The following is a 26,626-nucleotide window of genomic DNA, read 5'->3' as shown; positions in this document are numbered from 1 at the left end:
AATACAGACATTCGAAAACACATGAATACAGGCAAAAAAATGTATTTATACAAAAATACAAACGTGTTTGAGTGAATTTGTACAGAATACAATGTATTGTATCATTGTATGTGATTAAATAGCAAAGAAGAGTTTGTCGGAGATGGCGTTTTTCGGCCAAACAAAATATTGTATTCATTTTATTAAAATTAAAAATGGAGGCGAACAAAAAATCCCGGCTCTCAAATCTTCTCCGGCGTAGAAAATATTGCAGTATCCGTCGTTCATGTTATAGTATTCATGCTCTACTCGGATTAATCCGACATCGTTTTTGCTCCCCGCGCAGTGGCCCTAGCCTCAGAGCAACGAGCCCCTCCTCGCTATGTAGGAATCTGATTTCGAAGAAAAGGTCCGTCTTTCTCCTCTTTCTCCCAACAATTTGGAAGTATTTTTAATTGCAGTAACCCTGGAGGACTCGGCCAGAGAATTCACAATCAGAGGCAGGTATTTTGCTTGAAGAGAGAGAAGGAAGAGAGAGAAAGAAGAAAAATTACGAGAGAGAATCGTGTATTAGTTGAAAGAAAGAGAGAGGAAAAATAAATAGCATATTTCACGCTACCATAAATACTTATTTTGTTATAAAATATAAAAGGTAGCTATAAAAAATAATATTTTAAAATAATTTTGATTTATAATAAATAGGGTGTATACCTTTGCTCGTAAAATTTCCTTATTTTAATCAGAGTAATTGGTAAGATTATAAGTTAGTCAAATCAAATTATGACTTTTGGGGTTAAATCTCATTTGCTGTGACAAATTTAATTCCTTTTCCATTAGAACCGAACAAAAAGCACTAGGGGCCAGTTACTCCATCTGTTATAACTTCTTGGACTTGTTTGCATTTTTACAATTTTCTTAGTTTGTTCTTATGAGGTCCCAACTTCTTGTCATTATTACGAACAACCCAAAATAAACATTTGTCCCCCATTTGATCCAAAGTTACAGTTAGACTGGTCTCTCTCTAAGCTTCTCTTCATCACCGAGTCTTCATCTATCATTCTCAGGTTATTCTATTCTCTCTACAATAACAAGCTTATAATTTTGAAAGTCATAGGTTTACTCCTACGATATTTTAATCTCGAACTACAATTAGGAATTTGATTATTCTTTTAATATTTTTTTTTTTTTGATATTTTTAGTTTCAGGTTCATTTTCCATCCGACAATTTTTTTCCGACTTTGTGGTGAGTCTTGGATTTGACTTTCTGAATTTCTCCATATACGACGGGGTTGTTGGCTCGCTGAAGTATGTACTATTCATATTTGTTTTTCGTTTATATTAGTATTAAAGACACCCCCAGATACAAATTTTCTAAAAAAGATTTATTTTTTTATTTTACTTTTCTGGATGTGAATGGAGGAAGTGAAAACTACTTTCTCTTGGGAAATCATTATTCAAATTATTAGTTGCTCTGATCATGAAGTGCCCTCTGATGCTGATCGGCTTTACCTATTCCTGGTTCTATCCCTGAAGTAAAATAGAAACGCTGCATTTTGCTCCCTTTACAAATGTTGACAGAGCTTATAAAATTCCAATCTTTATTCCCAGACTTCAGGAACAGCCATTGGATTCCATTTAGTCTAACCTCGCTTTTGATTTTTATTAGAGTCGTAGAGTATTCTAAATCTTCGTGAAAACATACATTTAGAATACTCTATGACTGAACAAAATCAAAAGTTTTGTTGGACCTATATAATATATGGAATTCTATGGCTGTTCCTGGACTAAATCACAAGGTTAGAGTATTAGCGTATTCTAAATATCGATATATCACTTCGATCTTGGACCAAAACCACGATATATCACCTGAACTTTGTTTCCAATTCTTCATGCAAATAAGCCAAGTTCCTGACTACAAATTGATACATCTGATATGTAGGAAGAAAGAACCTTCGATGTAACTAAACCTTCTATATAGTTGTTTGTAATGCTATGTCAAGCAGAACGCATATATGCTTGTATTCTAAGAAGAGATTTTTTCCTTCCTATACAATATTTGAAACTTGTTTATCAAAATTGTCCTAGTTTTATATATTACCCACCCTAAAAGATTACTTACAAATTATATACAATCCATTATTAGTGCTTTGAATTAGGGGATTTAGTTACATTCTTTTCCTTTTTTCTCTCCTCTCCTCTTTCCTCACTGCCGCATCTCTCATCAATTTACTTCCTCTCTCACCGTTTTTCTCTCTCACCGTTTTTCTCTCTCAATTAGGTAAGCCTAAAAATTGTCTTCTGCCAATCAACCTATTGAAGTAACTTCCAGGTCGTAGGAATTGAAATTCGAAAACTAATCATCATAAAGCTTTGAATTCGAATTTGGATTTTCAAAAATCATTATTTGTTTGGATTGGGTATTGTTGCAAACAATTGGGAATATTTTTTAGAGTTTATATCTCAATTTGAGGGTTCTTGGTGAAGATTAGACTTGGTTCTGGCTGAATTACAGATTGAAACTCGAAGAAAAAGAAGAAGAAGACATGGCATACAATATACTTATGAAACTATAGTAAAGTTGTAGTAAAATTGTAGGTAAATTGTATTCTGTTGTTGTTATATACTCCCTCCGTTCCAATTTATGTGAACCTATTTCCTTTTTGGTCCGTTCCAAAAAGAATGAATCCTTTATAAATTTGGAAACAATTTAGCTTAAAACTTCCAATTCTACCTTTAATAAGAAGCACTTATAACCACACAAATACTCTTGATCCCTTTTTGATATGTTTAGGACCACAAATTTCAAAAGTCTTTATTTTTTCTTAAACTCCGTGCCCAGTCAAACAGATTCACATAAATTGAAACGGAGGGAGTATATTTTTGTATTTGAATGTTATATGAAAGTTGAAAAATAGTTGTATAATGATAAAATCTAGTTGCCTCCCCATGTATAATTTGAGAAACTGGTGATAGTTGACATAACAACACCTCTTGGCATTTAACTCTAATATTCACACAATTAAGCATCACGAAATTCTTCTTTAGCAAATGTCTTTCAACGAATAATATTTATTTGATTATGCTATCAGCTTAACACAATTGATTTCTTTAAACATGCATTACTTTTCGTAACGCGGAGGAAATCAAAACTACATCATAAGCACTGAAAGCCTACAAGTCTATCACGCAACCAACTTGAAAATAGGGCTCCTTACTACTTAGATAAATGGTAATACTCAGTACAAGTACTGAGAATTGGCACAGAGACATTTTGAACTTATCGACATTTTTGACAATTATAGTTACAAGTTATTTGGTCAAATTACATAATCAAATTTTACCCTCAATGTAATTATAGTCAATTGCGACTTGGAATGTAATATTGAATTAGTCACATTGCATTTGATTTTGTAATATTGAATTACAACTAACTATACAGTATACACTTATTTACAACTAATCTACAATTTATCTACAACTTTCATACATTATTTCTACCCAGTTAAATACAACTACAATATCACACAACTTAAATACAATTATTATACAAATTTTATACAATATGTTTTTTGTATATTTTGTATCTGATTTGTATATATTTTGTGTGTAGTGTGTGCTTCTTCCTCTCTAAAATTCCAATCAAAACTTACTCTTTTAATAAATTTTGATACATATCAACAACTTTATGTAATTAATAACTTAAATACAAATTTTATACAACGATTCATATATAATACAACTATTTTTCAACTTTTACACAATATTCAAATAAAAAATATATATATATATAACTACAACAAAATACAATTTACCTACAATTTTACTACAATTTCGTAAGTATATTATATGTCATGTCTTCTTCTTTCGAGTTTCAATATGAAATTCAGCCCAAATCAAGTCTAATCTTCACCAAAATACCCTCAAAATTGAGACATAAACTCCAAACAATATTCTCAATTGTTTGCAACAACACTCAATCCAAACAAATAATGGTTTTTGAAAACCCAAATTCAATTTCAAAGTTTTTTAATGGATGTCAATGGTGGAAACTCTATACAGCAAGAAATCCATTGATGAATTACTACAATATCTTTGTCTTGAATTTAGTAATTCTTTTCAATGTTTGTAATCCGCACTTTTGAGTTGCAATCTTTGTTCAGTGAACTCTAAATTTTATAATAACCAATTAAGTGTGAAAGTTCCACTGCCAGAAATCATATTCTTTTATTAAGATCACACTACTGGAAAGAAAGCTTGACGATGGGTATACTGGAAAAAGCAGAGAGAGAGTGGACAAGTATAAAGGGATAAGGAAATAACTGATATTCCTTATTCAATTCCTAACATAAAGGGATACTCATTTAAAACTTATTTGTATATAATTGGTAAATTGTATATGACCATGTAATTAAATTGAAACTTGAGCATGGAGGGTAATAAGGTTTCAAATAATGTATAGGAATGTAAAAATCCCTTTTAAGAATTCAAAAATTTCTTTTGTTTTGGGCCAGATTCTAAGAATTCAGACTTGGCTTTTGTTTTTTGGGTAAATTTACGTAAAAATGGCGTGGGGTAGCCACTTTTAAGCTGGTATTTATTTTTTATCTAGCAATTCTAATGTTGAGCAAAAATAGTCACTATTCTATTAAAATTAATATGAAAACATATTTTTACCCTTTCTTCCATTGCTTTTCCCAAACCCTCGCTTCTCTCTCTACATCGAACTTGAGAAAGATCCCCTGACAACATTAGCTACTGATCATTCTCTCGGACATCAATTGTGTCCCAAATCTCAAACACAGCATTTAAGACATTGGAAAAGAGTGAGATCCAGAGAAAAAAATCTCTCTCAAAAGTCAGAGAGAGAACGAGAAGGAGCTAACCATTTGATAGAGAAAACAAAGAAAATGGGATTAATGGTTTCGAATTCCTTACTGCTCTTAAAGAGTTGGAGATTAATGGAGACATGTCTAAACCATTTGAAGACGGGCTGCGCTACTGTAGTCCTGAACATAGAGTTCCAAGTTCAAAAAATAAGGACATGTAGTCCTGAACTTAGAGTTACAAGTTCAAAAGTTAAAGACAGGTAGTCCTAAACTTAGACTTACAAGCTCAAAAACTAAGGACAGATAGTCCTTAACTTAGACTTACAAGCTCATAAATTAAGGACAGCTAGTCCTGAAATTACAGTAACAATCTCATAATTTAAGGACACTTGGTCCTGAACTTATAGTTGGAAGTTCAGAAATTAAGGGCAGGTAGTCCTTAACTTAGAGTTACAAGCACAGAAATTAAGGACATGTAGTCCTGAATTTCGAGTTCCAAGTTCAAAAGTTAAGGACATGTAGTCCTCAACTTAGAGTTACAAGTTCAAAAGTTAAGGACAGGTAGTCCTAAACTTAGACTTACAAGCTCATAAGTTAAGGACAGTTAGTCCTGAACTTACAGTAACAAGCTCATAAGTTAAGGACACTTGGTCCTGAACTTTATTAGCAGAAGGGTATTTTCGTCCGGGCGGGTAAAGGTTTATTAAAGCAGTGGCTAAAGACTAAAGACATTTTAAACAGTGGCTTAAAAGTAAATACATGTCTTATTAGTGGCTAACTGTGCACTTCCCTCTAAATTTAATCTTTAAAATGTTGGTTGGACCAGAATTATTTGCAAACCAGCCCATATTGGGCCTGTATAAATATGGACAGGTTGGGTTATGACCCCTTTTTATTTTAGGAATTTTTACATTTCTATACACTATATGCAACTATATTACCCTCCCTACTCAAGTTTTACTATAATTACATTTTATATACCCAATTACCATTTATGTACATTCTAAGGGAATTAATTCTCTCCACATCCCACCCCTCCCCCACGTATCTTGCACAAAGAGTAGCAATTCCACCATTAACAATCATTAAAAAGTTTTGAAGCTTTGAATTCGAATTTGGGTTTTCAAAAAACATTATTTGTTTGAATTGGGTGTTGTTGCAAAGAATTGGGAATTCTCTCTATGTCTCTCTCTATCTCTCAATCCCTAATTTCAGTAATGTAAAGCAAAGGAAAAGAGAGCAACAATTCCACCATTGACAGTCATTAAAAAGCTTTGAAGCTTTGAATTCGAATTTGGGTTTTCAAAAACCATTATTTGTTTGGATTGGTTGTTGTTGCAAACAATTAGGAATATGGTTTGGAGTTTATATCTCAATTTTGAGGGTGTTTTGGTGAAGATTAGACTTGATTTTGGCTGAATTTTAGATTGAAACTCGAAGAAGAAGAAGAAAACATGAATACATTATATTTACGAAATTGTAGTAAAATTGTAGAAAAATTATAGAAAAATTGTATTTTGCTGTTTATATATATTTTTTTATTTAACTATTGTATATATTTTTTTATTTAACTATTGTATGAAAGTTGAATAATATTGTATAAAAATTATATTTAAGTTGTATGATATTGTAGTTGTATATAACTGAGTGAAATAATGTATGAAAATTGTAGATAAGTTGCAGATAAGTTGTAGATAAGTTGTATAATATATAATTAGTTGTTTGAAATTTGTTTTTACTATGTATAAATCAGATACAAAATATACAAAAGACATATTGTATAATATATGCTTAGTTGTATGAAATTTATTTTTATTATGTATAAATCAGATACAAAATATACAAAAGATATAAAATTTGTATTTAAGTGGTATGATATTGTAGTTGTATATAAATGGGTAGAAATAATATAGATAAGTTGTATATAATTGGGTAGAAATAATATTTTAGCCGTGCACGTGATGCATTTACTTTTCTAGATGCCCCCTATATTTTTCCTTTACAGATTTAATACCAGAATGCTTGTATAACTTATCCACGAAACTGTCGTGGTAAAAATTACTAAATTAATATTCTTTTTTATTTTTGTTAATATAAGTTAACATTAGATGGATATTTTAGTTAGGTAACTGGGTATAAGTTAACATTAGATGGATTAATCTGGTGTATTGTCCAAACAAAACACACTAAGCATATAATGAGATTGTGTCAACATACTTTATGAAACTATGGAGTGGTTGTCCAGTAAAAAGCCAGCTTACTCTCATTTTGCTCCGAAGAGAATAAGTGGAATACATGTCTAGGCTGGTTTGGTGGTAACATGTGTTATATGTGATCTATCATTCTTCAGATTGTGCGCTAGCTGTTCCCCAGTAGTGATTTGGCTTTCATAAATTACAATCAATTGATTAAATTGTAGTGGGAAGTGCAGGAACAGAGGGATGAAAAGCCAATTGGATTGCGTCATTGTTCATATGTCGAATACTGGAATACATGTTGGGTCGGTCAGCATACTATTTTAGTTTAAGGTCGGTCAGAGAGGAAGCAGGGATATCAGGAGAGAATCTGGATAGAAGAGGGGAGAGAGGAGAGAAAAAAAGTAAAGGGTGTAACTAAATCCCTTGATTGAAGACACAAATAATGGATTTGGGAGCCTTTTAAGGTGGATTGTATATATTTTGTAAACCAAACTTGTTTATGCCGGGCAATTAACTAAACATGGACATTTAGGGTAATAAAGTTTCTAATAGTGGATAGGAATGAAAAAACCCCTTTATTTTAACTCATATTTAGTTCGTCCTTGAGCCGTAGTTGTCATTGTTGTTTGTTTTGAACCCGTCCAAATCCAATCAACCTGCCATTTGCCACCACTAGTGTCAGGTTAATTTTGGTGATATTATTCTCTTTTCTTTCTTCCTTTATGTCTTTATTATTACAAGGGGCTATTTTTTGAACAAGCAGGTGAGGCAGAGAAGGAAGTAGTTCAAGAAAGATGCAGAAGCTGGGCGAATTCAAGCTGCCTAACTTCTTCAACTATCCACCTTACTTCACGTAATTTTCTCCTTCCTTTATTTCATGTCTCCATATGTATCCTTGCCTATATTTGAACATGTTCGGTCAATATATATGATGGAAACCCTATCCTTGGACGGGGTGATGAACCTGCAATTTGGCAGCAGTAGATATCAATCAACGACGCCTCAATCCCAATTTCCCAAGTCAGTGGAGGTTGGCTATACGAGTCACTGAATTTTTTGGTATGGTGCATGATGGATGTATACATTTGCTTATTAGGAGAAAGTAAAATTGGTTGAGAAAAGTTCTAATCGGGAGATGCAGTCATAGTCTCAGTATTTGGATGACAAATCATTTAGATCTACCTGCAGAAATTTAGTTTGGATTGCTTTTTTGTTGCTGTATCTTGAAAACTGGAAACGACCAAGCGTGAATTGTTTTTATGGATTTCTGATAAGCTAATGCTTCCATTCATCTGCTATCCACTCTTTTTTTGGGTAGATGAAAACATGTTTTTCCATTTAATCTGTAACATATAAGATTTTCATAGTATATACACAGCTTTTTTTATTGTTTCACCTCCATGTGTAAGTCCAACCTTTTATCATGTTAGGCAAGCTTGTTTTTAGTTTTATGAATAGAGTTGCCAAACAACTTGCAATTCTATCTAGTTTAACTTTATCATGCCACTTCAACACTAACCCGAGTGAGTTTAACTTTATCATGCCACTTCAACACTAACCCGAGTGATAATCGTTTGACAATTTTCTGATAGTCTATCGTCTGCTCTTTGTTTGTCATATATTTATTGTCAAAAGTCAAAACAAAGTATCTCTTCTTACTTATCAAAAGAAAGAGAAAAGACAACTAAAAATCATATAGAAGTAATTTCCACTTACTTTAGCCATTATGCAATCATCAAATCTTTAATTAATCAATGTTTTATATGGTAGTTGAAAACAGCAATTAGGCCTTTGCCCGTGATTCAAACTTCAGATAGTTTGAGCCAAAAAAAATCATTTTTCTTTTCTTGGATTTTGTAATATAGTCTTCAACCTTGTGGAAAAAAACTAATGCTGTTATATAGTAATTGTTTATCAAACAAATTGTGTTTATTGAAATGTGAAAGTTCAAACTTTTGAGCGCGTTTAAGTCAAGATAAATGATAAATACTACAGTTATATCTAGTTATATCTGGTATCTGGTCTAAGAATTCTGCTGGATCTTTTTATCTTCGATCTTGGATCCGATAATTAGGATTTAATGAAGCTAACACCGTAGGATTCTTTTCTCGAAAGTGGAGAATTTTTGGTTAACATCTGATGGTGTACAAGCAAAAGAAAATGACATTCTTTCGCCTATATGTGAAATGTTGACTTGTAGCTTTAAGCATGGTGGTAACATATCTTTCAAGGGGATTTAAGATGGTTTCTCACCAAAAAAAACTATTATCTTTATTTGTTGCGCATTAAATTAAACTTTTCCTCGAGCAATATTAGAAGATTCTTAGTTTGCACATAGGATAATTTTTCTTCTTTCCTTAGTTTGCAGCCTGTAAGGGAAACTAGGGAGAAGCAGATACAGCTATGGAAGGAGCTCATAATTGATTTCTGTCGAACCCAAAAGGTCTTTGTAATTGGGCTGGAGGAAGACTTTCCATTGTTCAGTAATCCTGCTATTGAAAGTGAGTGCTTCTTCTTATTAGTTTTTTATATATCTGATGTTCAGCTAAGGAGCTGCGTTATATATATTACCCTAACTATTGATTTGGGTAAAATGAACTCAAGGTGCCTAGAAATTCATAAAGCTAGTGATCTAGAACATCAGTGGAACGTAAAATACCTCCTCCATTCCAATTTATGTGAAGTTAAGATGTTAATTTGACTTATATTATAGTAGTGATAAATGGAAGAAGAATATTAAAGTGATAGTTTGAAAAGTAAGTCGTGATATTTTATACAGAAAGCTTTACATCAAAGTGTAAAAATGCATATTTTAATGAATTTGAATTCATAAACGTCGTGAAAGTTGTATAGAAATGACATGGTGTCAACATTCTGGAACATCCCAAAATGAGAAGAGTTTCATTCAATTTTGAAAGAAGGGAATAACTATCACCGTCTAGAGTTGTCTCCTTTTGTTTGGTGGCGTGTGCATCCTTGTAGAAGTGGAAAACATTGGTTCTTACAAGATTGTCAAAGCAAAGCTTGACTTGATATTAATGAGGAAGCAGAGATGGAATGGATATTCTCATGCATGCACACACATTTGGACTAAGATGATCCCAGCATTACATAAAATATATCATGTCTTTTCAGCTAAACATATGCAAATATCTTTTTCATTTTCTCTACTTTTGCTGATTTTCTCAGTTGTTGGAAACAGAGATGATACTACAATCAGGGAAGGAAATGGATTAATTACATGTGCATCAGTAGGTTACCATCCTAATTCCAAGGAATTGGTGGACTGGATGGTTTAGGAAAATAATAAAAGCAGAGGTGAAACAGAAAAAAGAAAGTAAATGCCACTAAAGTTGAATTGGCGTAAAGTTACATATCCTTTTAGAAAATTTCTGCTATAGTATCAAAATATCACGGGATTATCTAACAGTCACACGCCATGGAATAATCAACATTTAGCTTATCTAGCAACATGAAATTGTCTTTAAACCACACGTGCATTGCCTCCAATGAATTTCTTTTCCTCTGCAAAATGTTTTCAAGGGAAGTAAGAAATTCTCATAAATGATCAAACTGTAAAAATTGATGTTATGAGGTTTAATGGAGCGAATCTGTAGTACTTATTCATCTGGAGCACAAGGTTTCTGAAGAGATTTCTTCGATCATTCTAATTCTATGCCGTGAAGTATGCATGTCAGTTCACGGACCATATTAACAAAAAGAAACTGTAAATTGTTTTAATTTGCAAAATCCTTGCATTTTTTTGCTAATTGAAAATGTGCTGATCTCTTTATGTGGTTTAGCTTGCCTCTGACTGGATGAAAATCTTTTTAACCTGTAATGTTGGCAATTTTAGTATTCCACAACTGAATACAGATGACCTCTGGTAGTGCAGGATCTCTGAGTCATGAAGCTAGGGAGGCATTTCTCTCAGCTTTGGTTTCTGATGGTAAGCGATCTTGCCAGTTTTAATGATCATGTTGAACCTATTATTGGTATGAGAGTTCACTATACTGCAGAAGGCCAGATGTCTAAATCCGATCTATTTGCCAGGTCGTGCAGAATGGATGGATAAAGGTCATAGAAAATGTCTAATCTTATGGCATCGCATCCAGGACTGGGCAGACTTGATTGTAAACTTTGTGAGTATGCAACCTTAAAATAATTGCTGTCTGTTTTTAGTTTAGCATGGTCCTAACTCAACAAGCTAGTTGATTGTAGAACCCGGTAGGTTAGGAATGTATCTGTGTTTGAGGGGACTACACAATGATTAGTTGTTGGATATAGGACACATATAGGACTCATTCTAGGGTATCATACTCAAATATCATATGCTGTTATTATACTAACAAAAAAGTAGAGATTGTCCAAAAGAGCCTCTTTTACTTTAGACCATGTTTTAAGTTGTTTGACAAATGTTTTTGAAATTGTACGACAGTTACAGATCCCCATAATCAGGGTGAAGATAGCATATGGTAAACATCTGACTGGAACTGAAATGATGAATTGGAGAAAATTTGGGCAAATGGGAAAACCCCTAATTTCCTTTCCTGATTTTCAATTCTGTAATAGTCTTATACTCCCTGTCAATCCATGTTCCTCATGCTCTCCCTCACTCCACCCTTACCACCCCATCTAACTATCTGAGAATAGAATCATTTTGCTTCTCTATGTGTTATTCATTATATAAAGAGTGGCGCTGCATGGTCCTGTTTATCATCAATCTTCAACAATCCCCGGGAGACTTCTTCCTAGCTTCCATTTTCCTGCTTTCTTGTTCTTCTTAAATTTATCTGAAGTTGCTTTTGCGGTTTGCTCGTTTGAATTGAATTTCTCTCAGAGTATTATCCTAGAAAAGATATGATTTTAACGTTTAACAATTAGGTTCTTGTTGGGGACTGCTATATACCATATTTGGGGATGGATGCAGTCTGGTTTTGGAGATGTTTGATGAATTATTATTTAACCTTGTTCACACTGTAGTTGTGTTTGCAATGTACTACCATTCCCCAGCCTTACCGGTTTCCTTATGGAAATATTTTTATCTGATTAGGTAAAGGAGTATGGGCTGGAGGACAGTGTTATGACAGTTGAAGAAATACGTTCTGGGACGGAGTCCCATGGAACAGGTAAGATTTGGGTTTTAAAATCTACACATTGGTTCTTCTTCTTCTTCTTCTTTAAATCTTTTGCATTTCACTTGCCTTCTATGCATAAAACATGTTTAGATAGACTGAGAATAGTTGATGGTTTCAATTTTCCCTTCTCTCACTATATGACCATCTGCTTGTTTCCATCTTGAACTACTAGGTCATAAACCATGTAACGGAAATTATGGTGATACATAATCAAACTTTTTTCAGTTTAACATCTCACTATTATGTTTAGTAGTGAATTCCCGCACATTTTATGTTATGACAAACTTTACTCATCAACTCTTGGATTGATGGAGATCTTATGTTCTTATCTCTTCTATTTTATTTGCTTCCTTATCATGTCATCTATCTGGCATTTTATTGCTCAGAGCTTCATGGAATGGACCGTACAGTTCTTACGCGCACTTTGAAGCTGCTTGAACATAAGGGGAAGCTTGCGATATTTAAGGGAACTTCAGCTGATGATGAAGGTGTCAAATTTTCTCTGTAAACCACCTTGATAGACTCCTTTACTGTACAATGAGCGAGAATTGTACTGAGTATTTATGTCATGAATTACTTGATGGAGCCAAATATGATGAAATGACTTCTTTTCCAACTTCTGAAACTGAATTCTCCGTATTTTTTGAATTTCCATCAGTCATCAGTGTATTGCATCACGTTGATGATACAAATACTATAGCAAATACTCATTCACACTCGGTGTTAGACCGACTGGGAATTGGGACTCCACATCATTTGAAAACTCCTTTTTCACTTGTCTTGAGGAAAAATGAGATTTTGAATTTCTTAAATATTTGGCATTCAGTGCAGTATCACACTAATTTTGAAAGTAGAATTTGCACGAATCGAAATATTGTAATGTCAAAACTTGCAATCTTCTAAGTATGTCATAACGAAACCGCCAACAGTGGATACGGTTATTACTTTTTTATTCAGGCTTTGCAAGTAACATTTTCATGAAAATCCAAGACCTGTATATATATTTACAGGCTGAAAATACCAAGTAAGATGACATAAATATTGCAATACATCTCTTCATAAAGATACAGCCTATCTCATAAGTCATACCAGCCACTACATTGTGATTTCACAGTTTAACTAAAGAACAACCTTATTAATCTAATGAATTAAATAAAACCAATGAAAAGAGGTTTAAAAACAACAACACCTAATATGCCACGAGGAAAGACTTTCAGGTTGTATCTCCATATACTGAACAAAGACTTTCTCATGCATAAGATGGAGCAAGGCATTCGTCAACCATGTCGACAAGGTTAGGGTTCTCCAATGCTGCAGCTACCCGTTCTTTGTCGTTCAACTGCTTATTTACTGCAGAGAGAAAATAAATGATCAGTTGCTGGATATATAGCAATTGCACACTACTCCTAAAAAAGCTCTCTAGTGCTAATGCTTTATGATTTAAAAAGAAAAAAGAAACTTGTATGGTTTTCTCTTTTCCGTCTCTTTTCTTCTGGGATATGTTATGAACTTTTTGATAGTTACTCAAGGATATGTTGTAACTTTATGTTAACAAAAAGGCCGAACACCATATACGAAATAAAAGAAAAGCCAAAATCAGCTCTATGCCCCTGCGGTATGTTAAAGAGGGCAAATATAATAAGCATGTTTGTGAGCATCATCGGAAAAGGAAGATATCCTTTTGTCAAAGCAAATAGGGTGTGACAAATGCAGGCCTGGCAGGTTCAAATGGAAGAAGTCCAGCATAGTGACAACTAGAGAATCGGAGCTTAAGATTGTTGTGGGTAGTGGTGGTTAGAGGAAAATGGTAGCTAAAGATTGGATGTTCTGTGACAGATATTGACAGACAGACGGTACCAGCAGCTTCCGTGGCATGACTCCCAGGTGCTACTCTAATATCCACCTGGCAATATAACAAGGATATGTTAACAAAAAACAAACAGACCGGAAACTTGTAAATCGATAAACAATTTAACGACACAGCTAGTTATCAACAAAAAACTTCAAGGATGAGATATTTGCAAAATATTCAAACAAAATAAATGAATTCCAACAGAAGTCTTTTCATCATTACTTCATTGTTGTAGTTTAGAATGCAACTTAAAAATTGATATAATAAGGCACAGAGAGACTGGGTTACACGTCCAATACAGATTATCCATATTATGTACCCCAAAAGTAGTTAAAGCACAAGGAAATTTCAAGGTGGCAACTTTTGCTGCATAGGAAGATTGAGAATGAGAATGCGATTTGCCACTTAACCTAAGACTGAGCGAACGGGCTAGAACTTTTTCCCCATCCACAACTATTGTGATATTGAAAGCTCGACTACCATTCACTTTTGTCAACCAACTAAGCTACAATCTCAAACTAGTCGAGATTTATATGAATCACCTATATCCCTTTAACTCCATCAGGTCCATTTATTCCAAAAAAGGGCAGCCCGGTGCACTAAGCTCCCGCTATGCGCGGGGTCCGAGGAAGGGCCGGGCCACAAGGGTCTATTGTACGCAACTTTACCCTGCATTTCTGCAAGAGGTTATTTCCACGGCTTGAACCAGTGACCTCCTGGTCACATGGTAACAACTTTATCAGTTACGTCAAGGCTCCCTTCAGGTCCATTTATTCCAATAATAAAGAATTTGTCTTGTAAGGAAAAATTGAGAGCTCTCCACAACTAAAGGGTGCTCTAAAACACACTTTTACACGTTTATCCCTACCTTTATGTACAAGTCTTTAACCAAAACTCGAGTGGCATGCCTTACTGGTTGGCAATCCTGGGAGCATGTTTAACACAAGATAATCTAAATAGGAGAGGTATAATACTATGTAATAGATGCTATTTTATGCATCGGAGAAAGTGAAAGCCTAGACCATCTGTTCTAACATTGTCCAGTGTATATGTTGTGGAATCTTTTTGGTATTAGTTGGGTGATGTCTAGTAGCCCAAAGGAGGCTTTTGTTTGCTGGAAAACCCATCAGAAATACATGGTATATGATCCACAGAGTATTATTTGGTGCATATGGAGGGAAAAGAAATCAGAGGTGTTTTGATGGAATTGCAACTCCAGACATGTTCTAAAGGCTGGACGTTTAGTCTATCATTTTTGCTTGGTGAAATTTTTGTGTTGTAACTAATCCCCTTCTGTTTATGGATTTTGTCAGCTACTTGAATTTTGAGAGAGGAGACAAGTAAATGTACAGGAGCTAACTCTTTTTGTAATAAGTTGCATCCCCTGGATGTTTATTGAATGAAATCTTACTTTACCTGATTAAAAAGATTCTCAAACCAGACTAAGGCCTCATTTGCTTTTTTTTTAGATTAAGACGTCTGAATCTGAATACACATCTGAATATTGAATACACATCTGAATACACATATTGAAGATGTAGTAAGATCTGAATACTAAATGATTAATAATGTTTGATTTTTAACATCTGAATGTATAAAATTTATCTTTATTTAAAAATTAATAAACATAAAATTCAAATGAAATACTAATTAGTCTAATATTCTATCAATAAAATATATAATTTTTTAAAAATATAGTAGTTGGTGGTGGTGATGGCCAACAGTGGTGCTTGTGAATGCTGATTAGAGGCGGTGGTTGGTGGTAAGTTTGGTAGATGGTGGTGGTTCAGGGTAGTAGCTAGTGGTGGCGATTATGATTGAGAATGGTGGTGGTGATAGTTAATAATGACAAGTGTTGGTGGTAGTTGTGATTGAGGACAGTGGTGGTAGTTGTGATTGAGGACAGTGGTGGTAGTTTATAATGATGGGTAGTGCCGGTTATGGTTGTTGATGGTAATGAGGTGGTTAGTTGTGGTAGTTGAGGTGGATGAGTGTTGTTTGTGGTTGAGAATGATGGTGGTGGGAATGGTGCGGATGGCGGGTGGTGGTAGTCGATTATGGCGGCGGCTATGATTGAGGATGATGGTGGTGGTGGTTGATTATGGTGGAGTTGGTGGTGGCATGGTGGTAGTTGATAATGGTAGGCGGTGGTGACAATTAATAATGAATATAGATGATAGCATCTTAATGAAATTAAGTCTCTGTTATGGATCTTAATCATACATATCTATTCAGACCCATTAAGTGGTTATGAAGTAAAAAAAACAAACACACTTAATGATTAAGATCTGAATAATTAAGATTCAGTCTTTAAAAACAAACGCATTTAATGTCCGAGATCTGAATGATGAAGATTCAGATCTCCATTAAGTGCAAACAAATGAGGCCTAAAGAACTTTAATCAGAAAACAAACATGTAATTGGCTGATCACTTAGCCTTAAGATGAATGTCTAGTCTGATGTTGACTCTATTGAAGTAGAAAGTACATATCTTATTAGAAGATTTTAGCTTATAAATTCTGAAAGAGGGGGCTCAAATTCAAGGTCTTACTGTCTTAATATTTCAAAATATTTTGGTGAAATGCTTAGTTTAGAAACTGGTATTAGTGTAAAGCAGCCAAAAATTAAAGCACAGATTTTATACATGGAATGATGGAATGGAGAAGAATATTCATAATATGCTGATCAAACTCAGAACAGCTTTTAACAAATGAAGCAGGAAATTATGGCAACTTCCGTATCAAACTTAGAACTTCAGAGTTAAATACTAGTTAACAAGTTCTTGATTGGCTGAAGGGTTACAGGTTAGGCTGTCATATTAACCGAAAGTTATAGGAAGCAGAATGCCAATTTTTTTATCAGGAGAACTGTTGAAAAAACTGTTAGAAACCAAAGAAGTTCTATATTTCATATCCAGAAGAGAAGATTACAAGGCCTATTTATAATACTAATTCACCTAATCTATTAGTTGTCATACACCTAATTACACCTACTATACAACTCATATACATGTGCTAGCTATGATGTAGTACATGTGTATACATGTGCTACACAACTTGTATTACACCTACTATACAACTCATATACATGTGCTAGCTATGATGTAGTACATGTGTATACATGTGCTAGACAACTTGTATGTCAACACTCCCCCTCAAGTTGGAGCATATATATTGATCATGCCCAACTTGTTACAGATATATTCAACTCGAGCTCCATTCAAAGCTTTTGTGAAAATGTCTCCCAATTGATCTCCAGTTCTAACATGACCTGTAGAGATGAGCTTTTGTTGAATCTTTTCACGAACAAAGTGACAATCTATTTCAATGTGCTTAGTCCTTTCGTGAAATACAGGATTAGAGGAGATATGAAGAGCAGCTTGATTATCACACCACAACTTTGCTGGCAATGTAGTTTGGAAGCCAACTTCACTTAATAGTTGATGTACCCATACAACCTCACACACAGATTGTGCCATAGCTCTGTATTCTGCTTCCGCACTAGATCGAGATACGACATTTTGTTTCTTACTCTTCCACGAAATCAAGTTTCCACCAACAAAAACGCAATATCCTGTCGTGGATCTCCTATCGGCTTTTGACCCTGCCCAATCTGCATCTGTGAAACACTCAATGTTAGTGTGTTCATTATTCTTATATACTAGACCCCGTCCTGGAGATCCCTTTAGATAACAAAGAATCTGCTCCAGAGCCGCCCAATGCCTGACTGTTGGGGAAGACATAAACTGACTCACAATGCTGACAGAGTATGCGATATCGGGACGAGTTACTGTAAGATAGTTCAGTTTCCCAACCAATCTCCTATATTTCTCTGGATCTTCGAATAACTCACCGTCTTCTTTCACGAGTTGTGTGTTAGGAACCATTGGCATGCTGCATGGTTTAGATCCCAACTTTCCAGTTTCAGCTAACAAGTCAAGAGTATATTTCCTTTGGGACAAGAAGATGCCTTTCTTGCTCCGTGTAACTTCAACTCCCAAAAAATACTTTAGTTGCCCTAAATCTTTCGTCTGAAATTGAGTGTGAAGGAAAGACTTTAGAGTTGAAATTCCTGTAATATCACTTCCAGTAATAACGATGTCATCAACATATACTACCAATAAAAGAATACCATCATCAGACTTTTTATAAAACACCGTATGATCGCAATTGCTTTTCTTCATCCCATATTCTAGAACAGCCTCACTAAATCTGCCAAACCAAGCACGGGGACTCTGTTTCAGCCCATAAAGAGATTTTCGAAGACGACATACCTTTCCACACTCCCCCTGAGCAACAAACCCAGGTGGTTGCTCCATATATACTTCTTCCTGAAGATCTCCATGTAGAAAAGCATTCTTTATATCAAGCTGATGCAGAGGCCAATCATAAGTAGCTGCCATGGAAATGAATAATCGAACAGAAGCTAACTTGGCGACCGGGGAAAAAGTATCCAAATAGTCGACTCCATAGGTCTGTGCATACCCTTTTGCAACAAGGCGTGCCTTAAGGCGAGCTACTGTCCCATCGGAGTTAAACTTAACAGCAAATACCCACTTGCACCCAATAGCCTTTTTGTTAGTGGGCAGATCGGCCAACTCCCAAGTACCATTCTCATCTAAAGCCATCATCTCTTCTATCATTGCATCATGCCAACCTGGGTGGGACAATGCTTCACGAACAGTTTTAGGTATCCTAGCAGAATCTAATGATGCAATAAACGAGCTAGAAGAAGTAGACAAATGGTCATAAGACACAAAAGAAGAAATAGGATAAGTACATTGTCGTGTACCTTTGCGAATGGCAATAGGAAGATCCAAACTAGGATCTGAAACACAGGAGGTTGGATCTACCGACGAAGCAGAAGTAGGTAAAGGATCGGGTTCTGAGGTTTGTTGTCGCCTGGTATACACACGAAGAACAGGTGGCTGCTCGGATGGTCGATCGAGGGAAACGGGTGACTGAGGAAGAGGTGTTGGAGAACTAACTGGATGTGTGACAGTGTAGACCAAAGTATCATCTTCTTCCTCAGGACTGTTATAAACATATGAAGAAAAGAACGGATAATTTTCATGGAATGTGACATCGGCAGACACTAAGTACCTTTTGAGATCTGGAGAATAACACCGATAACCTTTCTGAAGACGTGAGTACCCTAAGAACACACACTTAAGGGCCTTTGGATCTAATTTAGTTACCTGTGGACGAACATCACGAACAAAACAAGTACAACCAAATATTTTGGGTTCAATAGGAAATAATGGCTTAGAGGAAAAAAGAATGTTGTAAGGAATATTACCATGAAGTACAGAAGATGACATACGATTTATTAAAAAACAAGCTGTAGAGACGGCATCAGCCCAAAAACATTTTGGCACTTTCATTTGAAAGAGGAGTGCTCGGCCTACTTCAAGAAGATGTCTATTTTTTCGTTCCGCAACCTCATTTTGAGAAAGGGTGTCAACACAAGAAGATTGATGTAGAATACCATTTGTAGCCATATAATCTTTAAACAAATCCGAAAAATATTCTTTTGCATTGTCACTCCTTAAATTACGAACGGAAACATTAAAATGAGTTTTTATTTCAGCACAAAAAGCACAAAAAATTGAAAACAACTCCGAACGATTTTTCATTAAATATAACCAAGTAACACGAGAATGATCATCCACAAAGGTAACAAAATATCTAAAACCAGTTTTAGAGATAATAGGACATGGACCCCAAACATCGGTGTGAACTAACTCAAAAGGTAAGTCGACCCGTTTATTGACTCTAGAAACTTTAGGAAGGCGATGGTGTTTAGCAAACTGACATGACTCACAATCTAAAGAGGAAATACTCTGAAACTGAGGATATAACTTCTTCAAACTAGACAAGGATGGATGACCCAATCGACAGTGTACATCAAAGGGAGACAACACAGTTGAACAAGAAATGGATTTCGGCACCTGTGATTCAAGAACATAGAGACCCCAGACTCAGAACCTTTACCAATAATCTGCTTCGTCGTAAGATCCTGAAAAAGACAATAATTGGGAAAAAATGAGACACAACAATTTAGAGTACGAGTAAGTTTACTGACAGATATTAGATTGAAAGAAAAATCAGGCAAATTTAAGACGGAACTAAGGGAAAGAGAAGATGTTGGGTTAACAGTGCCAGACCCTAAAACATATGAGGTAGACCCATCGGCTAAAGTAACTGTGGAACATTGGGTATGTGACTGAAAAGTGGAAAAGAGTTTAGAGTTACCTGTCATATGATCTGTGGCACCAGAATCAATGACCCATTTGGATGACGAAGAGAGGAGACACTTAGTGGTTTTACCTGACTCGGGGATAGTATTGATAGGAGGAGATGATGACTGAGATGGTGAAATAGTCTCGGAAGTGGCGATGTTGGCATACTGAGATCTTTTGTTCTTATTCTGAAGCTTCACACAATAACGTATGGTATGACCGAGCTCATGACAATAAAAACATTCAACTTCCCCTTGCTTTAGGTCTCGACTATCGCTACTCCGATTGCGATTACTATGACTCCTATTCTTTTGGACGCGGCTAAGCAGAGCACCACTATCGATCGTGGCTGTCGGACCTGGATGAGACTTTTCAGTACGCAACACTCTTGTAAATGCCTCTTTCAAGGAAGAGATAGTAGTCCCAGATAAAATCTACGATTTGGCCCCTTCAAATTCGGGAGAAAGACCAGAAAGGAAACTCATGACCGCCAGTTGTTCACGCTGAGCCTGTTGTACCTTCACATCTGGACTAAACGGCAATATAACATTAAGCTCATCATACACCTTCTTAAACTCTGAGAAGTAAGTGGTGAGAGAGCGATCTTGCATGGATGGATGGTAAAATGCCTGGCACACATCATACATGCGAGACAAGTTTCCTTTGCCAGAGTACAAAAAATCTAAATAATCCATTAGATCCTTCACATAATCACAATGAGAAACTAGATCATTTACCTCACTGTGCATCGAATTCTTGATTTGGAGAAACAATTTTGCATCCTCCTTTAACCAGACTGATTTAGTCTCATCCTTGGGTGGATCATCAACCAAGTGGTTCTCTTTGTCGATGCTCCGCAAATAGAGACGGATCGTCTTACTCCAATCCATGTAATTGGAACCCATGAACTTATTCTCCGTAATTTTGGACATAACCGGAATGACATCAACGGTAGGTTTCGTTTCAGTCATCTTGCACCCGAATAATAGCAGAATCAAATAGTCAAGAACAGTGCAGTGAACAGTGAATAGTAATATCTGAACAGTGAACAGTGATCTTGGAAAATGAAAGTTGTCAGGAAAAAATGGCCGGAAATAGTGAAATAGAATCAAAGCAGCGAAAAACTGTTCTGAACAAAAATAATTCGAACGGGGAAAAAAAAATTCCCAACAACAAACTGATGAAAAAACTTCAATGCTCTGATACCATGTTAGAAACCAAAGAAGTTCTATATTTCATATCTAGAAGAGAAGATTACAAGGCCTATTTATAATACTAATTCACCTAATCTATTAGTTGTCATACACCTAATTACACCTACTATACAACTCATATACATGTGCTAGCTATGATGTAGTACATGTGTATACATGTGCTACACAACTTGTATTACACCTACTATACAACTCATATACATGTGCTAGCTATGATGTAGTACATGTGTATACATGTGCTAGACAACTTGTATGTCAACACTCCCCCTCAAGTTGGAGCATATATATTGATCATGCCCAACTTGTTACTGATAGAAGATAAAGAGAAATCCGACAATTCCCATTAGAATGGCTAAAGCATTTTTTAGTATATGAAAGTTAAAAAGACTAGAAAAAAAATATTAAGAGTTAAAAACCCACACAACAACCTTAAAAAGTTGAATCAACTTACCTTAAAAAGTTGTGACCACTTAACGGCTTGCAAATAAAGTTTTGAGACACTAATTAGAGAAAACTTCTTACAAGTAGTTGGACTGCTTTAGTCAAGGCCAGAAAATGGTAAACTACTTTGAAAACCACATTTCCGGTGAGAAAGCGTAATTGGAATCATTTTAATAAACACTTCTAAGTTTTAAGTGATGTCGATCTACTTGATTACTACAGTACACGGAGGAATAAGTCTTCCTCTATTACCACTCTTCCTGGAAAATATGATATACAAAATAAAGCAAATTGACATGATACAAATTCATTGATTTATTTTACTATTATCATTTTCCCAAGTTACTTCTATATAACAAAATTACACCCAAAACCATGATTTAGACCACAGATTAGACTCTACATTCGAACCTTCCATTCCAACATTTTTTCCCACAGCCTTTACTCGTCCCACCTCCCTCTCAAATGAAGCAAAGCTAGAGCCACAAGCGACTAGATCGAATATCATTATAGCATCTAAAGGGGAAACATATATGACATAACACCAATGAAGAAAAACCAGTAGTGTTGTCATTGTTATTCATTAGAATTTGGAAGGGGCTAGAATAGAAGAATTCAGAATTACAAAGATCGGCTGTAATTTCAAAAACCAAGCACAATAGAGTTCCAAGCTTCCCAACTATTTCTGTACAACAACAACAACATACCCAGTATTATCCAGTATTTCTGTAGAAAATGAAATTGACTATGGTCACCAGGCAGCTACGGTGAAGCAAGCTGGGGGATGTTCAAGCTAGAGTAACAAGAACCATAGGCAGATGGATATGTGCATACGCTCTATGCTCGAGCTACTAATAAATTCTCTCTCTCTCCCTCTCTCTTTGTATCTTTGTGTGCGTGTCCTTTTTCCTTTTCCTAATTCTTGTCACTTTATTTTCTTTACTGCGCATCGTTTTAGACACAAAAGGAAAACTTGCCATTTAATACTCAACATACCACAATTGAAGTAATGGCTTGGTTGAATTAAATTATGGCCTAAAATTGGCCAGATTACGATACTTGCCGTGTTGGTCAGAATCTACCCACGCCCAGTAATAACACGTTTAACAAATAGGAACCATATTTACAAATGGCTGAAAATTTTCGAAAAAACCCACGAGACTTTAGGATATATGCCTGAAGATTTACGCCAACTAGTGCCAAGGAAGCTACTTTCAGGTCGAAGTCATTAACAGTTCTAAGAAAATACACATACAGCCACATGTGACCTCATCTCCAGTAAGCTGTAATTTTGAGAATTGTTGACTTCTATAATATCATAATAGCACATCAATTATAACATAAAATTCTATCCACTGTAATATGCTTTTTACAGGAAAAGATGTGTAACACACATAAGCCTATTGAATCGTAATAGAAGGGCCATGAAGCACACCTTATAACGGGAAGGCAAACATCGCATAAGTTTCACGCGCAAGCATAATCCAATAACGGTCGCCATGCTGCAATGTTCAACAGTAGGCGTGAATCTGACCCTGAATCCAAGAACTTCCGCTTCTTAGACAACATGAAAAATGCCACACAGAATCAAAACAGGAACATATGAAACAGATTTATTTATCTCACCTTACATAGCTTCGCTCGTCATTTACCTCAACAGCATCTTCTGTTATAACTTTCAGCTCTTCCAGAGAATAGGGATGCTCTGGATCTTTTATATCTCTAATATGGTGTAAGAATGTTATGGAATAATTGACTTTTCATAGCTAAGAAGTTTCCCCAACTAATCAAACTTCACACTTGCTTAGTTCCCTTCAAAATGACACAATGAAGACCAAACAGGGAGAACAGTACCTCAAATCAGAACCGGAGGTAGCACGATCCTACAAGTTTCCGTAACACATGATCCTAATATATTCCATCATTTGCTAGGAAAAGTAAAACAATGTGAACTTTGTATTGCCTTCACTGAAATCCCAAAAAATGTAAAACAACGTTGAAGGTGCAAATAATGCATGCCCACAAAAAAAGCGACAAAACAAACCCGAGAAAAAGCAAAGAAGACAAGAAAAACAACAACAATATACCCAGTATTATCCCACACCGTGGGGTCTGGGGAGGGTAGTGTGTACGCAGACCTTACCCCTACCTTGTGGATAGAGAGGCTGTTTCCAATAGACCCTCGGCTCAAGAAAAGAAAACAAGAAAAACATAAGTCAATTTCTTTGGTTTCCTGAAAATTCAAACTAAAGATAGAAAGGCCATGCTTGTACAGAAAATGGCGCATAGTAACTGACACATACTTCTATCATCCAACATATCCCCTCTTTTTGTAAAGTAACTATATACTTAATATGCCTACTTCACTCCAAATTCCTTCTAGGGTTAGCCAAAATAGAAAAGGATGATGTTAAAATGAAAAGGGAAAGCTTATATACATACCTCGTACGCCAAGGTGCTGAAGGTTTTTTTACTTTGTCTTTCCTATAAAACTACATGGCACAACAACAAACATCAAAAACAACTATAATGAAAATTAACTCTAGTTTGCTATTTCTCTAGGTATTTTCCAGTATAGTATGTTAGTGCTATTCAGAGACTCAGCATGCAGGTTCGCTATGGATCACATGTACTGCTCCAATGGATCACATGTACTGCTCCATTCTAAAGGTTCTCATAAATTCTGAAGTGGATGAATTTTAGCCTCATCGAAATTCCCTTAACTTGGAAAGATTAATTTCAAGTCTAGCATAACAAATTAAGAACAAAATCCGATTTCGGCCATCATTAGCACAAGGATATCAAAAATCTCTAGCTGGTCGATAGGTTCAGCTGTATATTCATCCTCAACACTTGGAGCACTCCTATCTCGACGCTCCTTCTTCTCATACACAATAGGGTTGGCATTTATCAATTCAGAAACCATTTTCAGGTCCAACTTTGATAAAATTCACCCTACAGTAATGATAATGTAAAGATCAACACGTGAATTTCTGAGCTACAGAAATTCCTTTGCAAACAAGAAGCAATAAATTTAACAAACTGCAAATTGTATTTCTTAGACATTAGCTTAGAAAAATTGCATATTTCTAGCCTCTCTTGGCCACCTCATCAAACAAAATCAATACCTAAACTCCCCCCTCCCCCCACCCCCCACCCCCAAGAAACCCCCCCCCCCCCCCCACACACACACACACATCAAGCTGAAGCAATTAAGAAATTAAAAGTACCACAGTTTCCAAATAAAAAAAATAAACTAACAAAATAATAGTTTTACAAAACCCTCGTGACTTTCTTTGATAACAGAGGCATGTGCAGAAATTCATATATTGATAAAAATATTTAAAAAAAAAAATCACCAAACTATTTTAAGGGTCGTGAGAATTTTTCCCAGAAAGATTCAAATTAAGTGCAAAGGGTCCAGTTAAAAATAACAAATTCAATAAGAAACAATAAAGGCATATGATTTAATAGGTTTAACTCACAAGTTCAGTTTCTAATCTGGAAAAAATAACTGTATCTGGTTAAGGGGAAAAAAGAGAATGAACTATGAAGAGACTTTGGGAAAAAGAGAATGTTGGCGAGGAAGAACAACTCCTAAATATTGGGACTTAAACGGGTTGTAAATATCTTTTCTTTTCTGGGAAGACGAGGTAGCTGGCAAACCAGCTTAATCTTTTGTTTTAGCAAAAAAATGACAAAAACAGTGTCTTATGTTTGAGATGGTCTAAACTATTCAATTTTTGTTATAAATAAAATTTTAATTACGTTGAATGTCTATATTTTAGGGATTTTACTTGGTGGCTGAGTTACTCTTTCCCTAAAAATAGAGAGATCATATTCCATTATAATTCATCCAATATCAATAAGAATCCTCTCTCTCTAATTTTCTCTGCAATACTCTTCTTCTTTTATTGTTTTATAACACGTTATCAGTATGAGACTCTAACCAATTGAGTAGAAGCTTTGGGATTGAACATAATGATTGTCAATTGTTCCATGAACTTGCTTCATGATTAAATTCTGGATTTAAGGTATGTATTTTACCGTATTTTTCTCTTTTATTCTATAATTTGATTTTAAATACAAGCAAAGAAAATAAATTTTGATTATAACCACTCGAATTGGTAAAATTTCTACGTCTTGCCATGATCAAAGTCATGTATGATCGTGAGCACAAGAAGTGGAAACCCGCCCTATTGAATTTGCTTCATTCTCGTTCCCTTAAGAGAATGTGGTAGTAATATGTAATAAATCTGAAAGAAGACAAAATTATTACCGTGAAGTTATCAATGGATGTGGACGTGGCAATAGACAAAATTATAATCGTCATCATTGTGGTAATGAGAATAATAAGGATTCTCAAAATAATCTTTCACTCTGTGAAAGTAATGTTTGTCAACGATTTGACATGAGATTTTGTAAAGCACATATAGATGATTATGGTCCATTCATGATGTGAATGTGACAACATGTGATTTTTGAATACATATTCATTCTTGAAGAATAAAACGTGCTAGTGATAGTGAATATACCATACTCACCTCTAAAAGGAGGTTAGAGATGATATAAGAAAATAATATCATTATTATGACATGAATGGTCATTGTTCACGTAAATATTTTACGCCAAAATATTTTGGCATTGTGATTATTAAAAGACAACAGTAATGCAAGAAACAGTTCTTGCATATAATTTTGACCATAACCATAATGGTAGAACTTTTTCTTTAAAAGA

At 35.1% G+C, this 26,626-nt stretch overlaps 2 protein-coding genes and 1 long non-coding RNA gene across 10 annotated transcripts; 1 reads left to right on the top strand and 2 right to left on the bottom strand.

The window, feature by feature from the left end:
* Positions 1-904: 904 nt before the first annotated feature.
* Positions 905-12,766, top strand: LOC104243679 (vacuolar protein sorting-associated protein 25). 4 transcript variants are annotated; one of them, XM_009798911.2, is made up of 8 exons: positions 905-1,043; positions 1,179-1,222; positions 7,767-7,856; positions 9,365-9,504; positions 10,899-10,952; positions 11,057-11,145; positions 12,057-12,132; positions 12,528-12,766. In XM_009798911.2, exons 3-8 carry the CDS (start codon positions 7,798-7,800, stop codon positions 12,647-12,649), a joined length of 540 nt encoding a protein of 179 aa, XP_009797213.1. In that variant the 5' UTR covers positions 905-1,043; positions 1,179-1,222; positions 7,767-7,797; the 3' UTR covers positions 12,650-12,766. The 4 variants fall into 4 exon arrangements, with proteins under 4 accessions (XP_009797213.1, XP_070009007.1, XP_009797215.1 ...); XM_070152906.1 differs by having other exon boundaries at positions 1,179-1,284; XM_009798913.2 differs by having other exon boundaries at positions 935-1,043; positions 1,185-1,222.
* A 279-nt stretch (positions 12,767-13,045) lies between these two features.
* Positions 13,046-25,588, bottom strand: LOC104243680 (protein AE7-like). Of its 5 annotated transcripts, XM_070152904.1 has the most exons (7): positions 25,375-25,528; positions 24,692-24,844; positions 23,516-23,621; positions 23,325-23,424; positions 20,972-21,205; positions 13,999-14,044; positions 13,046-13,491 (listed from the first exon to the last, which is right to left on the bottom strand). In XM_070152904.1, the coding sequence occupies exons 2-7, from the start codon at positions 24,813-24,815 to the stop codon at positions 13,391-13,393; spliced, it is 711 nt and encodes a 236-aa protein (XP_070009005.1). In that variant the 5' UTR covers positions 24,816-24,844; positions 25,375-25,528; the 3' UTR covers positions 13,046-13,390. The 5 variants fall into 5 exon arrangements, with proteins under 5 accessions (XP_070009005.1, XP_009797218.1, XP_070009003.1 ...); XM_009798916.2 differs by lacking the exon at positions 20,972-21,205 and having other exon boundaries at positions 25,375-25,588; XM_070152902.1 differs by lacking the exons at positions 13,046-13,491; positions 13,999-14,044 and adding an exon at positions 19,601-20,011.
* Positions 23,647-24,402, bottom strand: LOC138874461 (uncharacterized). The gene is made up of 2 exons (XR_011401436.1): positions 24,332-24,402; positions 23,647-23,772 (listed from the first exon to the last, which is right to left on the bottom strand). It is a non-coding gene; the product is annotated as an uncharacterized lncRNA (long non-coding RNA).
* Positions 25,589-26,626: the final 1,038 nt, after the last annotated feature.

The sequence above is a fragment of the Nicotiana sylvestris genome, chromosome 8 (assembly GCF_000393655.2).
Source record: "Nicotiana sylvestris chromosome 8, ASM39365v2, whole genome shotgun sequence".
Classification (NCBI taxonomy): domain Eukaryota; kingdom Viridiplantae; phylum Streptophyta; class Magnoliopsida; order Solanales; family Solanaceae; genus Nicotiana; species Nicotiana sylvestris.
The sequence above is the reverse complement of the archived record's forward strand: the minus strand, read 5'-3'. Positions and strand labels throughout refer to the sequence as shown.

What these genes read in the sequence shown, in the direction of transcription:
- LOC104243680 (XM_070152901.1), bottom strand. Translation starts at nt 24,815, where the DNA reads ATGGTTTCTGAATTGATAAATGCCAACCCTATTGTGTATGAGAAGAAG. An exon ending in CGACCAGCTAGAGATTTTTG is followed by an intron (nt 23,622 to 24,691) that starts ATATCCTTGTGC and finishes TAACATTCTTAC; the next exon opens with ACCATATTAGAGATATAAAA. An exon ending in GTTTGCCTTCCCGTTATAAG is followed by an intron (nt 21,206 to 23,324) that starts GTGTGCTTCATG and finishes TTCGGGTGCAAG; the next exon opens with ATGACTGAAACGAAACCTAC.
- LOC104243679 (XM_009798911.2), top strand. Translation starts at nt 7,798, where the DNA reads ATGCAGAAGCTGGGCGAATTCAAGCTGCCTAACTTCTTCAACTATCCA. An exon ending in CAGTAATCCTGCTATTGAAA is followed by an intron (nt 9,505 to 10,898) that starts GTGAGTGCTTCT and finishes CTGGTAGTGCAG; the next exon opens with GATCTCTGAGTCATGAAGCT. An exon ending in CAGACTTGATTGTAAACTTT is followed by an intron (nt 11,146 to 12,056) that starts GTGAGTATGCAA and finishes TTATCTGATTAG; the next exon opens with GTAAAGGAGTATGGGCTGGA.